This window comes from Linepithema humile, chromosome 5 (assembly GCF_040581485.1).
Source record: "Linepithema humile isolate Giens D197 chromosome 5, Lhum_UNIL_v1.0, whole genome shotgun sequence".
Taxonomy (NCBI): Eukaryota; Metazoa; Arthropoda; class Insecta; order Hymenoptera; family Formicidae; genus Linepithema; species Linepithema humile.
This window is the reverse complement of record NC_090132.1, coordinates 2,782,731-2,795,341: the sequence shown is the minus strand read 5'-3', so window position 1 is coordinate 2,795,341 and position 12,611 is coordinate 2,782,731. Positions and strand designations below refer to the sequence as shown.

Sequence of the window (12,611 nt, the reverse complement as noted above, 5' to 3'; positions counted from 1 at the left end):
GCTTGTGTGTGATATCTACAGGTAAAGTGAACCACGCTCTACCTGTATACGAGCGTTTGAACGAACATTATGAAACACTCTGTATATGCTAGTAAAAAATTTTCCACTCTTAAAAAAGGCATGAAAGATCGATACTCGAATGTATTGAAAGTATTGTTGACGCTTTTCCGCGACGCCGATTAGTTATCGCGATTATTCTGACAGTTTGATAGTTTGAAAGCGAAGGTTATTTTGACGGTTATTTAAAATAAAAAAAATTTTATTAAAATATTTAGATTTCATAATTATTAAATTACTATAATAAGTGCGCGCGCGTGGCGCGCGCTTGTATTGTTCTAGTTATATAAATTTATAAATAATTGCTTTCACGGTATCATATTATTCTAAAATATGTTAATTTTATACGCTAAAATATATAAGATATTTGATTACACAGCGATCTTATTAAAAAGCAAAAATCGTACAACCAAATTTTTAAAAATTATGTCAAAGTAATTTAATCCAGCGGATTGCAGCATGCGTATTCGCATAAAGCTTTCAGTTCACCATTCTCGCCTTTTTACTTATTGAACTTATTATCGCTCCAATGAACCATGGGATCATTAGCTACGCCTGGTAGTAGGATAAACAGCGACTAACTGTGTTTAACAAATAGATTGAACTCAATAATTAGGTCAACGAAAGTGACTAACTCACATTACAAATCAAGTTGCATAAATCTAGTTAATTTTATGTAATTGATATATATTTACGACTGGAGATAAAAGCAAAAGAACTCCTGTAAATTAGGTATTATAAATTTTCTTTATTAATAATAAATAAATATAATAAGTAAATAAAAACTAAATAAATTAAAATAAATTAAGTAAAGAGAGAAGAAGCAACTTAATTGTTGCGTATTTTTAAAACTTGATTTATACGAAAATTCTTTTGCTCCGTAAATATTTTCGAATAAAATATATAAATAATATGACAATAATTTAATATAAACAGTAAACATTTTTATTTATTTAAAAAATTTTAAATCCCTAAGAAAATTTGATTTTAAAAGAATCTGTTTGCAGATCTAGAACACTTTATATTGCTGTTCCAGCTCCAATTTTTCTTTCTAACTGCAACACGATGATAGTTGAAGTCAATGACAACCACGAGTGCATCTTTGGTAAGGAGATCCGAATGACAAGACGAGACCAAATGAGATAACGCGATACACATACGCGTCTGTACGCATTTATATCACGACGCACATACTCGCACTTCTCGGAACTTCTTCCCCAGCGATTCTTTCTCCCGCCTCGTGGCCACATAGATGGCCTTATGGTTCGCAGCAGCGCTTCGTGAGACCAACTATGATGACACCCGAAGAAGAGACATGGAGGAATAAGCGAGTAGAATCAGTGGGAGTCAGTGGCATGATCTAACAGGGTTGGATCATCGTCGAGATATCACTTTGTGTCAGTCGTGAAGATCTTGCAGAAAGTTCGTGCCATGCGGCCGTACTTCATCATCCTGATCTTTCTCGCGAGTACGGTGCTCGCGAGGTACTACGTAAGTCTTCTTCAATATAATTTCTGTTTCCCAGCCGAAGAAATATTATTTTGTCACAGTTTTCTTAATTATATAATAGCTGAGATGTCTGTAATGTGTTTCAAAAATTTTTCGGATTTAATTTGGAACCTGCATGCCTAAAAAACTTTGTATATCTTCAGAATAAGATCTTACGGTGAATAAAATTGATTAAAAATTATTTAATTTTGAATCAATATGTTTAAAACTTTGTATATTTTAAGAATAGTATCTTACAGTGAATAAAATTTATTAAAAATGTATGTAAAGTGAGAAATATCAATATTAAATAACGAATAGCGATATTTTTTACTTTAACTTGTATAAGAATTTTGTGAATTTAATTATTTTTATTAATTTCTTATTTATTTAAATTTTAATAAATTATTTTAATGCAAGATTTTAATATGGTGATTAGTAAACATTTTTGGAAAAAGTGTGTAAATCTCTGCTTATTTATTAGTTGAATTATCGCAGATTTATAGAAAGTTATATTTCTCTATATCTGTTATTTATTCCTCATTTAAAATAATTTAAGATAAACGCTTATCGCTCAAAATGCTTACTTCAAATTGCGATTTAGAACATTTCGTGACTGTATTTAACACGTAACAGTCAAATTCAGCAAATTGCTGCCATATATCATCTACTCGCAACGATAAACGTAGAAATGCGATCTTCTAGATGTTTCAAGTAACTCAGCATTTCATTTATTACATAATATCGAGGCAAATTAAATTATAATCTGATTTTAAAATATTTGTAATTGTAGTTGAGGAAAAAAATATACACAAAAAAGTACTTTTATGCAAAGTACAAAACTGATACTTAATTTTAGAAATTATTTGTTTTATCTATGAAAAATCTATGAAATATAACAGGTTCCATTTTTTAAATATTTATTAAGTAAGTTTTTTTAAGTTTTTAAGTATTAATATTAAATCTGTCGTTCCAATTATCATGTTTAGCTTTAGCAGGTTATTGGCACAGGTCACACATGATGCATACGACTAAGCGAAGATCATTTAGATTTAGAGGTCAAAGTTCAAGATAAGGACAGATGATAGGAATAGGCTTATTAGCCTACTCACGACGTAATGCTTCTTTCACCCCTTTTTGTCAATGTTAAAATCTCATCACTGTGGCTTCTGTGTGGTATAATTTCTGACGACAGTTAAATAACAACTGAAATTCTAAGAAACAAAATGTTTAATTTTTTATAAGAAAAAATAGCAATTATAAGTGCGATTTAATATTAAAACCATTATAATCTTAAGATCATATGTTTGCAGTTATTTTAAAAATGACGGAAAGATATAAAATTAATAAATTAAAAATTAATATGCATAGGAAAAGACGCGTTTTGATCGATCTATTCATAACGAACACGAAGTGAGGAATACAGAAAACAATAACATAGAAAAACAATGGTCTTTCACTGACGAAGTAACGGTAAGTAATTATATTGTCTCAGTATTTAAATACAGATTAAAACTGATTTTCTTAAAACAGCAATTCGTTGCATACAAGAGCAGGAAAGAAAACGACTGCTATCTAGAAAATATAAAACAAAGTCAAAATGTATCACGTAAGAAACGGCAATCTAAGGTTCTCTATGCGTCGACACTTCTCACAAAACTAGAGGTAACAACAAATTACATGATATTATGTTGAAATTGTGATAAACCGTAATGTGTTGTAAATCAAACATTTTTTATATTTCCAAAAAAATCTGAAACATAATAAATAGTTATCATTTTATATTAACAAAAGAATATAACTATGTTTTTGTTAAATATTTCTGAATGTGTAGGCGTGGAGACTTGCTGGAGGCCGAATCATTGATTTTTGCAACGGACGCAGTATCATCTTGCTACAGATAAATAGACCCGTGCCTGGGCAAACTCTCGATCCATTTCTAAACGAAATCCCTGTAGATGAGAACGATATTTCGTCTAGACGAGTAGCTGACGTGGTTTTAACGCCATTGAAAGCTCGGAGGAAGAGGCAGATCCAACTCGAGCGACGGGAGAAAATGAACAAAAATTTCAATCGAATTCGAGAACGTCGACAGACGCATCAGTTTCGAGGAAAATTTCGCGGACAAACGCAATCTCAATATTTAAATCTCGGTAACGATGAACAGAAAGAAGGCAAAGCGGAAGCTGAAGCCACTCAGCAATCTTCGCGCGCCGTAGTTAGTAAGTTATTTAATATCTAATCGTTTTATGTAACTGCAATAATTCAATAATCATATTTTATGGGAAAAAAATGATTGACGCTATAATCTGGAAAATAAAAAATATATAAATTAATATAAATTTCAAATTTAAAATTGTATAATAATTGAAAATATAAATAAAAAATTTGTCACACAAAAAGAATGCAATTATTTTCTTTATAATTTAATTCTATAAACATTTCATGCTTATCTCAGTGCCTTAATTTTCAGGCGGTAGTCGTGGTATAGGTCAAGCGCAAAGTATGTCGTCAGGTGGTACCGGTTGCGAAGATTGTCCTGGATATCCTGGATATCCCGGCGTCGAAGGAGATAAGATACAAATCACACCTACAGGTACTGATAGATGTATGCAAAGTTCAAGTGTGGGCATTATATCTGATATTTTATATTCTGAAACAGGAATACCTGGAGTACCTTATCCTGGTGGTGTTATTCCTGGACAAACAATATATCCAGGTGGAGTAGTTCCCGGAGGAATTGATGCCATTTCCGGAATTCTTCCTGGAAGTAGACCAAGAATTTATCCTAAAACTGATCAACCTGGAATTGTAACACCAGGAGGAGATGGAACGTATCCCGGAGGTGTTCGACCTGGTACTATAATTCCAGGAGTTGACGGAACGTATCCTGGAGGAGTTCGGCCTGGAACCGTGACACCAGGAGTCGACGGAACGTATCCTGGAGGTGTTCGACCTGGAACCGTAACACCAGGAGTCGACGGAACGTATCCTGGAGGTGTTCGGCCTGGCACCGTGATACCAGGAGTTGACGGAACGTATCCTGGAGGAATTCGGCCTGGAACCGTAACACCAGGAGTCGACGGAACGTATCCTGGAGGTGTTCGACCTGGAACCGTAACACCGGGAGTCGACGGAACGTATCCTGGAGGAATTCGGCCTGGAACCGTAACACCAGGAGCCGATGGAACGTATCCTGGAGGCGTTCGGCCCGGAGTTGTAAGACCGGGAGGTGATAGAACGTATCCTGGAGGCGTTCAGCCCGGGGTTGTGAGACCGGGAGGTGATGGAACGTATCCTGGAGAGCATAGACTATATCCAGGAGGTGTTCAACCTGGAGTCCAACCGGGTGCCTATCCTCCTGGAGGCGTTGTGACTACTTCAGTGACAACAGACGCTACTGCTAAAATTTACCCGGGTGGTACCGTACCCGGAACAGTCTTTCCCGGTGGAACATATCCAGTAACTCCTGGTATTTATCCGGGAACTGGAGTCTATCCTGGTGGCGTCCAACCTGGTACCGTGCCAGGAACGTATCCTGGCGGCGTTGTTCCAGGAGGTACAATAACTCCGGGAGTTTATCCTGGTACTGGACAGCAGATTGGCGTTGTCCCAGGTGGAACAACAGATCAAGGAGTTTATCCTGGTGGTAGACAACCACCTGGGGTGCATTATCCGGGAGGTGTTGCGCCAGGTACTGTGCCAGGGGGTGGAGGTGGAGGTCCTGGTGTAGTCGCAACTACAAGTACCGTCGCTGGCGCTGGTACACAAGTAATAACCTATCCAAGCGGTCAGCCAACGGATGGCCAAGTGGTCTATCCAGGCGCTGGTGGTATCACGCAACCAGGTAGAATTCCTGACGGAACAGGCGGTGTACAGCCTGGTGTCAAAGTTACACATCCAGGAGGTGTCACATATCCTGGCGGCACACAACAAATCACTTCTCCCGGTGTCTATCCTGGTCAAGGAATCTATCCCGGTGGAGGTCAAGTACCGACATATCCAGGCGGACAATATCCAGGCGGGCAATATCCAGGCGGACAATACCCAGGCGGACAATACCCAGGCGGGCAATATCCAGGCGGGCAATATCCAGGCGGACAATATCCGGACGGACAATATCCGGGCGGACAATATCCAGGCGGGCAATATCCAGGAGAGCAATATCCAGGCGCAGATACCAGAGTGCCTGGCAGAACAGGTGGCGTTCAGTATCCAATAGGTACACCAGGTCAAACAATTGGAGGAATTACTGGGCAATATCCTGGACAGTATCCAGGCGGAATTAGTGGCCCTGGTGTAGGTACTGGTCAATATCCAGTGAGACCTTATCCAGGAGAAGTTGGAACTGTCGGTACCGGAGATTCGCAATACTATGCGCAACCTGGAAGACCAGGTGGACCGGCGGGTGTGCAAGATGACGGCGCCGAGTCGCAGGCGTCGAGTTCCGTGCAGCAGGTGGATTCGGGTACTCAAGCGAGCGCCTCGGCGCAAGGTAAATACGGCTCGGGCACGGCTCAGTCACAAGTGACGGGCACGTACAGCGGCTCCGGCAGCTTTTCGGCCCAGGCCGGTACCAGTGACGTGAATAAAAGCGTTCAGACCGAGATCAGTGGGGACAAGGACGGAGCTGCTAGCAACGCGCAAGGCGTCGCCGGTCACGGGAAGAGTCAAGCGCAGGTACAGCTGAATTCCGATTCCGGGGCCACTTCGACAGACGCCCAGAGCAGCGGTTGGAATCACGGTACCAATTCTCAAGTGCAGGCGAGTTCCAAGGGCGGAATGGCGGATGCTCAAGCCAATGGCGAAGGCAGTACTTCCAGCCAAGCGCAGATTGGTTTTCAGCCGTACTTGAAAGACGAAGACGAAAGGCTGGAGAAACAGGCAACGCCGTTCCGCGGCAGCGGTACGGCGACAGCTCAGAGCGGTACACATCGCGGCCAGTCCCAGTCGCAGCTGCAAGGTTCCTTTCAATACGGAATTACGTACAGCGGTGCGGCGCAAGCTGGATCCGGATCCGGCGCTGCGTCCTCGCGGAAACCCTTCAATTTCAGCATCGCCGACACCGAGCTCTTCAAGCCGTTCAAACCGGATCCAGCTGTAAGAAAACCGGTGCACATTGACAGTGGTGGACAGTCAAATCCGTCGGCAAGTCCAAACTATGAAAACAGGCAAGGCAATCGCGACCAAGGTTTTCAAAGCAGTTCGACTTCGAGACAGACTGTCATCGTGAGTTCCAAGGATAATCTAGACGACACTTCCGGCAAGAAAGTATTGGCTACGGAGAAGCCGCGAGCAGACGATGCAACGTACGAGGATTACGACGACGAGTACACGGACGAGGATGATTATTCCACGGCGAATCCGAGATTGACGATTCAAGAAAAGTTCTCGAGTAATTTTCCAGCCCCGGGCTCGGATCATCAAAAACCTAGTAAAACTGTCCAGCAGCAGAGCCGCAGTCAATCACAAACGATACAGATCGCCAAGGGGAACCAGTATGACGTCCACGTCAGTCAAGACTCGAGTGCGCCGCGAACAGGCGACATCCTGCAGCCGGGACAATCCGTATCGGGATACACCATCCCGCCTGGATTTCGTGGAAGAGTAACGTCGACTGCCGGTACCGAGACCATTGCCCAGGGCGACGGCGGATCTCAATCGCAGACTGTGTCCTTGGTGCCGAAGGATTTGAATAGCACCAAATCGCCCGGCACGGAGACCAGATCGCTTCAGACCAATCATGAGCGTTACGTCGGCCGGCACGCATCGAGCAGTAAGAATCAAGAACCTTCTGCGAATCAAGGATCTTCTGTTAATCAAAACGTATCTCCCGTTAAGCACACGAGACCTACTCCGGCGGTAGCTATAAAACCAAGTTACTATACCGTGACCAACAGTTTTGCCGGCAAGATGAACGGCAACAATGAGCCGCGTAAGTACGAGCATCGATATTACACCAAGAGCTCCACTTGCGGATACTTCACGTTCTCCTGCAACGTCGTGTACGGTTCCAACGGCAGGACGAAGATCTGTAAGCCAAAAGTGCCAACGTATCCCGACGGCACGCCTATGAAATGTTGAATGACCAAGATATATCTGATGAAACGCGCCGATAATTATTTTGCATAATCGCTTCCGTAAAACATCTCGCGTTGAATCGTTTTTCTCGCCTGTTGTGTAATCTGGTGAAATTTATGTGACCTGCTTAAGTGATAGATTAGATCATACTTGACTAATGCTTTTGCACGCCTCATAACTCACTATACTTATTCTATCATAAATTCAAATAATACATTCCATTTCTTGAGCAGCTTCCTGTAAGTAAAATAAGCGTGAAAATAAAATAAATACTAGAAAATAATAGAAAACTCTCGATCTTATGGATCAGTAAAGACACCAAAACTTTCGAAAAATTCATAGGATTGAAAGTTTTAAATGTCTTATATATATACTTAAATATATACTTAACATTATAATTTTTTGATTGAGGTATGCCAAATTGTTGACTGTATAGTAAACATGTTGCTACATCAATTGCTGCTATTTATTAAGTGTTTTATCAATAAAATACATTTTAATTAGGAGAAAAATTTTCTTTGTCCTCTTCGCTAGTTAAGAAATATAATATAATTTAGTATAATTAACAATAATCTTCTCAGTTTGATGTAGATAATTGTAGTACATGAAGGTTGCGTTCAAATGTTACCTCTATCTACAGTTCAGTAGATCTCTATCTAGCAGTTCATATCTGCGACATATATTCACAGATGCATATGTAGAGTATTATTTTATATATATATTAACTTACGTTATATAGATTTTTTATATTGACATAAAAGATTCAATTATAAATATCAGGTATCGTATCTTGTACATATTGTGTCTTACTACTCAATTTCACCAGTCTTTTTCGAGGTGACAAAACATAATTTTATGATATATATATATATATTTCGTAAGTATATACAATATCTTTACACCAGTCTACAAAATAAAACATAAAAAATAGTAACGCGGAATGTAAACCGTTTACAAAATGCGACAAGAAAAAGAGAAAAGATGTATGCTCACAATTTACAAAAGTAAAAAAAAACCAATGAGAGTGAAATGATTATTTACAGAAAATAATGATAAAGATCTCTTGGTTGAACACAATCTCATTGTTGAGTAAATAACTGTTAAAACAGTAGATACTGCAACGCACTTATCAATCTTGTCGGTCGATAAGTAATTAAAAAATTGCATATTACATCAATATGCTATTATCTATACACATTTACATATATGTACTACTGGAAGTGATGTTTTACCTTTGTCGTTGACACTGCAATAGGCACGTAGCTTACAACAGTCACTCAACACGTACAATTCGCGGAAGTGTTGCGCCAAATGGAGAGTCAACCATTTAAAAAAAAAAAAAAAAACCGTTGTTAAATTCTGTATTTTAGGCCAACTAAGCAATCATCTATCCAATCTGCATCTTCGTTATCTGACACAAATATGCCATCGTCACCGACACGAATACTAGGCTTGTTGCTGACCGTATACTAAAACAATAAACCACACATTTAAATATATTGTCTAATTTTAATTAATATTTTGTAAATTTATACAAAATATTTTGTAAATTTTGATAATTATTGTTTTATCATTCAAAAGCTGCAATGATTAAATATTAATATACCTTCAGCGTATTCATCAGAATTGTTAGGTTGAAACTTTTCTTCCCCTGCTCCATCTATTTCACCATCCGCTACGCACGATTCGTTGTTGCTGATAAAATATATATTTTTCAGATTTTTTGTTGAAAATTGGGATGTAGACTACATTTTGATTTATTATTATGCTCACCTATTTTTAAAATGTTCCAATTGTACATTTGCGGATTCCAATTGCTCCATGAGGTCTTTATTAGCCCGTTGCAACTTTCGTACGCTGTTCGTAGCAGCGTCAACTTCGTCCTGAGCGGCGGCCAGCTCTTTCTTCAACTCATCGACTCTTGCTCTCACTCGCTTTACCTCTGCCTCGTATTGCTCGGATCGTCTTATAGCGTGTGATAATTCCGTTGTTTTTTCTGCCAAAGATTGCTTCAGTGCCGCTTGATACTGCTTTACTTCAAGTAACACCTACGAATAAAAATGATAAAATTATAATATAAAAATATAATGAAAAATATAATATAAAAATATAATGACTTTGAGAAGCATTTTTAGTCTAAAAATATTATAATACGGACCATGTTGCGAATTAGAATCTCTTGCTGCAGCTGCTTCGTGTCTGCGTCAACTGTAGATACTGGTCGTGATCGCCGCGATTCTATTCTCTCTTGCAACTCGTTTATTTTTAGACGAAGCAATTTGTTTTCCCGTTCCAAGGAAATTTTCTCACTCTCTAGTCTTTCTCTTTTACCCCATTCGGCTGCATTTTCAGCTTGAAGTTTCTCCAGCTAAAAAATTATTATCAAAATGAAACAATATCTATGATTAATATTACATAATATAGAAAGGCAGAATATATATTGATAGAATTAATAGAATCATATATGGAATTTTTTTCTTAATAATTTTCAAGTAGCTTCCTTGTTTAGAATAATTTAATTGCAAATATACGTAAAAGCATATATAATGTGAATGAATCACTTACTTCGGTTCTTAACTCACTTAGACGACGATCCATGCCTTCTCCGTTACTTGTATTATCTATCAAATCCGCTATATGCTCTTCACTGAGCTCAAGTTGAAATCGTTCCTTTAACTCCGATAATTCCCTCATTGCGTCAGCTCTGCTTCCAGACAATTCCTCGCATTGTTCCCTCAATTGCTTAATTTCAGCTTTCAATTTTTCAACAGTACGATGCAAAGAACTTTTTTCCCTTGCAAAATTAAAATAAAATAAATTTTTATATCATATGAGTTATTTTTATGCATTGATTTGTGCAGACTTACTCTCTTTCCGCAGAAATAGCTTTTGTTGCCTCGTCCAGTTGAAGTTGTAACGCTGACATCTTCTGATTCAAACAATCGTCCTTGTACATATCTAATGACAGTTGTTGCTTCTCCAACACATCTTTCCTGGCAGTATTATCCGTGACTAGTTTCGCGATGTTTTTATCAAGTGAATTACTAGGGCTTTCTTTGTATAATTCTACTGCATGTTTGGGCACAGCACCTTGCAAGACATACTCTTCAATATCCCTTTCTGGCAAGATACTGTGACCTCCAGAAGCAACATCCGATGCGTTGTGCGAATTTTTACAAGACAGCATGTCCCTTTGTGAATTTAACGTATCACTCGGTTCAACGTTATTATAAAATTCTAACTGCTCATCCAATCCAAAAGTAGCTCTTACTTGCGGATCTGATTCTAGCATAGTGAAGATTTGCTGATCAAACTGGCCAGCGTGCTTTAAGAGTATCATATGTATCTTTTCCATCTCTTTCTTCAGCTGTTCATTTTGCAGTTCCAAATCTTGAGATTCATGTTTAAAAGTATTCGCGTCTTTAACTGCAATTTCTAATTTTGCTCTGAGAGCTTTTGCCTCGTCTCTAGCAGCATTTCTTTCATTGCGAACTTTGCTCCACTTTTCACGCCAATTAGCAGTACAATCTGACCACCATCGCATTGTTTTTTCCATTTGTGCCGCTCGCGCTCTTGCCTCCTCTAGTTCCCTTTGTCGTAAAGCCTGTTTGATAATAAAACATGACAAATTAATTGATGAATAAAGTACTGTAAGCACTAATTGAATATTTTAGGAAACGCTATAATTACTACAAACTAGTTAATAAAAACTAATCCTTTGAATTATATAATTAAGATTGGAAGATTGAAATTAATCATAAAAAGATTTGAATACAAATGCAAACATGGATTACTTTGGCTTGTCATGAAAAACATACTAAATAATTTTATAGTAAGATTTTAAAGTAAAATATATAATAAATACAAGACAGTAGTTAATTTAACATTTTATCTGTTAACCAAATAATCATTTAACATTCTTTTGAAAACAATATATTGAGAACTGAAATATTTGTGTAATGTCGCTGTCACTTGTTGAATAAGTTGATATGACATGAATGAAATACATAATATTAATATATCTATAATATAGTTATAAAATATAAGAAAAAAATATATGTAAAAAAAAAGAAATGCAATACAATGTTATAAATATAAATTGATATAGTATTAAACTATAGAATCTAGATATACCATCGTATAACTACAAGATAGGCACAATTTGGTTTGAAGAATGTTACCTCCTTGGACTCCCATTCATTGTCCACATAACGTGATGAAGACAGCACCTCGTGCTCCCTCATATATCGTCGCGAGGAAGTTCCGCTTGTTGTTGATTGTGCCATGGTTGTAACCTACAACTTTGTTTTCACTTCCTCACTGATCAGTTCGAGTACTGCCTCCTTGACAAGTCTACTATCGATTTAATACCAATCAAACATTCTTCTTCTAGGCGTTTAATCACGCCGTTTAAATATCATTACATTCGATCAAACAACGATAGATTCCGTAAATGCCAGTAAATGCACTGACGGCAACGTCACACACATATCAACACTGATCATACGTATTCAGCGCAGTGTGGCCAGATTTGAGACGCAAACAGCAGCAGCAGGAATGGAGGGATATCCGCACACATGCGCAAGCCACGTACATGTGAGCTCCGCGCTTCGGCTAGCTTCGGACACTAGAAAAGAACAGACATACTATTTCTAATTCTGTTTTTATATACTATTTCTGTTTTTAATCTGTGTTCTAAATTTATTATGCAAACAATTTATTGTCAAAAAAGACCAATCGAAAGTTTAATAATAATTTAAAAGTAGTTAATAAATTAATTTCTTGTGCTTGCTAGAGTAAACTTTTAATTGCGTTTGTCCTTTTTACGCACCGACATATGTAAGAATTGTATATTGATTCACATCCTATTACTAGAGTTTTTTTATATGTCAAAAAGATGTCTTATTTAAGACGTTTTTAAGACGGATGAGATACTTTTCTGATGAAAAAATCTCTGAACTCGATAAAGCATTGTTTAACCATAA

The 12,611-nt window shown here is 37.9% G+C and overlaps 2 protein-coding genes across 4 annotated transcripts; one reads left to right on the top strand and one right to left on the bottom strand.

Moving 5' to 3' along the window:
• Positions 1 to 1,166: 1,166 nt before the first annotated feature.
• LOC105675546 (collagen alpha-1(III) chain) lies at positions 1,167 to 7,982 on the top strand. 2 transcript variants are annotated; one of them, XM_012372777.2, is made up of 6 exons: positions 1,168 to 1,548; positions 2,917 to 3,018; positions 3,079 to 3,210; positions 3,380 to 3,767; positions 4,019 to 4,141; positions 4,208 to 7,982. In XM_012372777.2, exons 1-6 carry the CDS (start codon positions 1,489 to 1,491, stop codon positions 7,627 to 7,629), a joined length of 4,227 nt encoding a protein of 1,408 aa, XP_012228200.2. In that variant the 5' UTR covers positions 1,168 to 1,488; the 3' UTR covers positions 7,630 to 7,982. The 2 variants fall into 2 exon arrangements, with proteins under 2 accessions (XP_067211806.1, XP_012228200.2); XM_067355705.1 differs by having other exon boundaries at positions 1,167 to 1,548; positions 4,019 to 7,982.
• A 92-nt stretch (positions 7,983 to 8,074) lies between these two features.
• On the bottom strand, positions 8,075 to 12,177 carry LOC105675547 (coiled-coil domain-containing protein 102A). 2 transcript variants are annotated; one of them, XR_001101278.2, is made up of 8 exons: positions 11,808 to 12,177; positions 10,494 to 11,230; positions 10,192 to 10,420; positions 9,785 to 9,994; positions 9,400 to 9,674; positions 9,233 to 9,321; positions 8,859 to 9,095; positions 8,075 to 8,296 (listed from the first exon to the last, which is right to left on the bottom strand). XR_001101278.2 is itself a non-coding variant. In XM_012372779.2 (7 exons), the coding sequence occupies exons 1-7, from the start codon at positions 11,910 to 11,912 to the stop codon at positions 9,073 to 9,075; spliced, it is 1,668 nt and encodes a 555-aa protein (XP_012228202.1). In that variant the 5' UTR covers positions 11,913 to 12,177; the 3' UTR covers positions 8,075 to 9,072. The 2 variants fall into 2 exon arrangements, 1 of the variants encoding a protein (XP_012228202.1); XM_012372779.2 differs by having other exon boundaries at positions 8,075 to 9,095.
• Between the last annotated feature and the right edge of the window lie 434 nt (positions 12,178 to 12,611).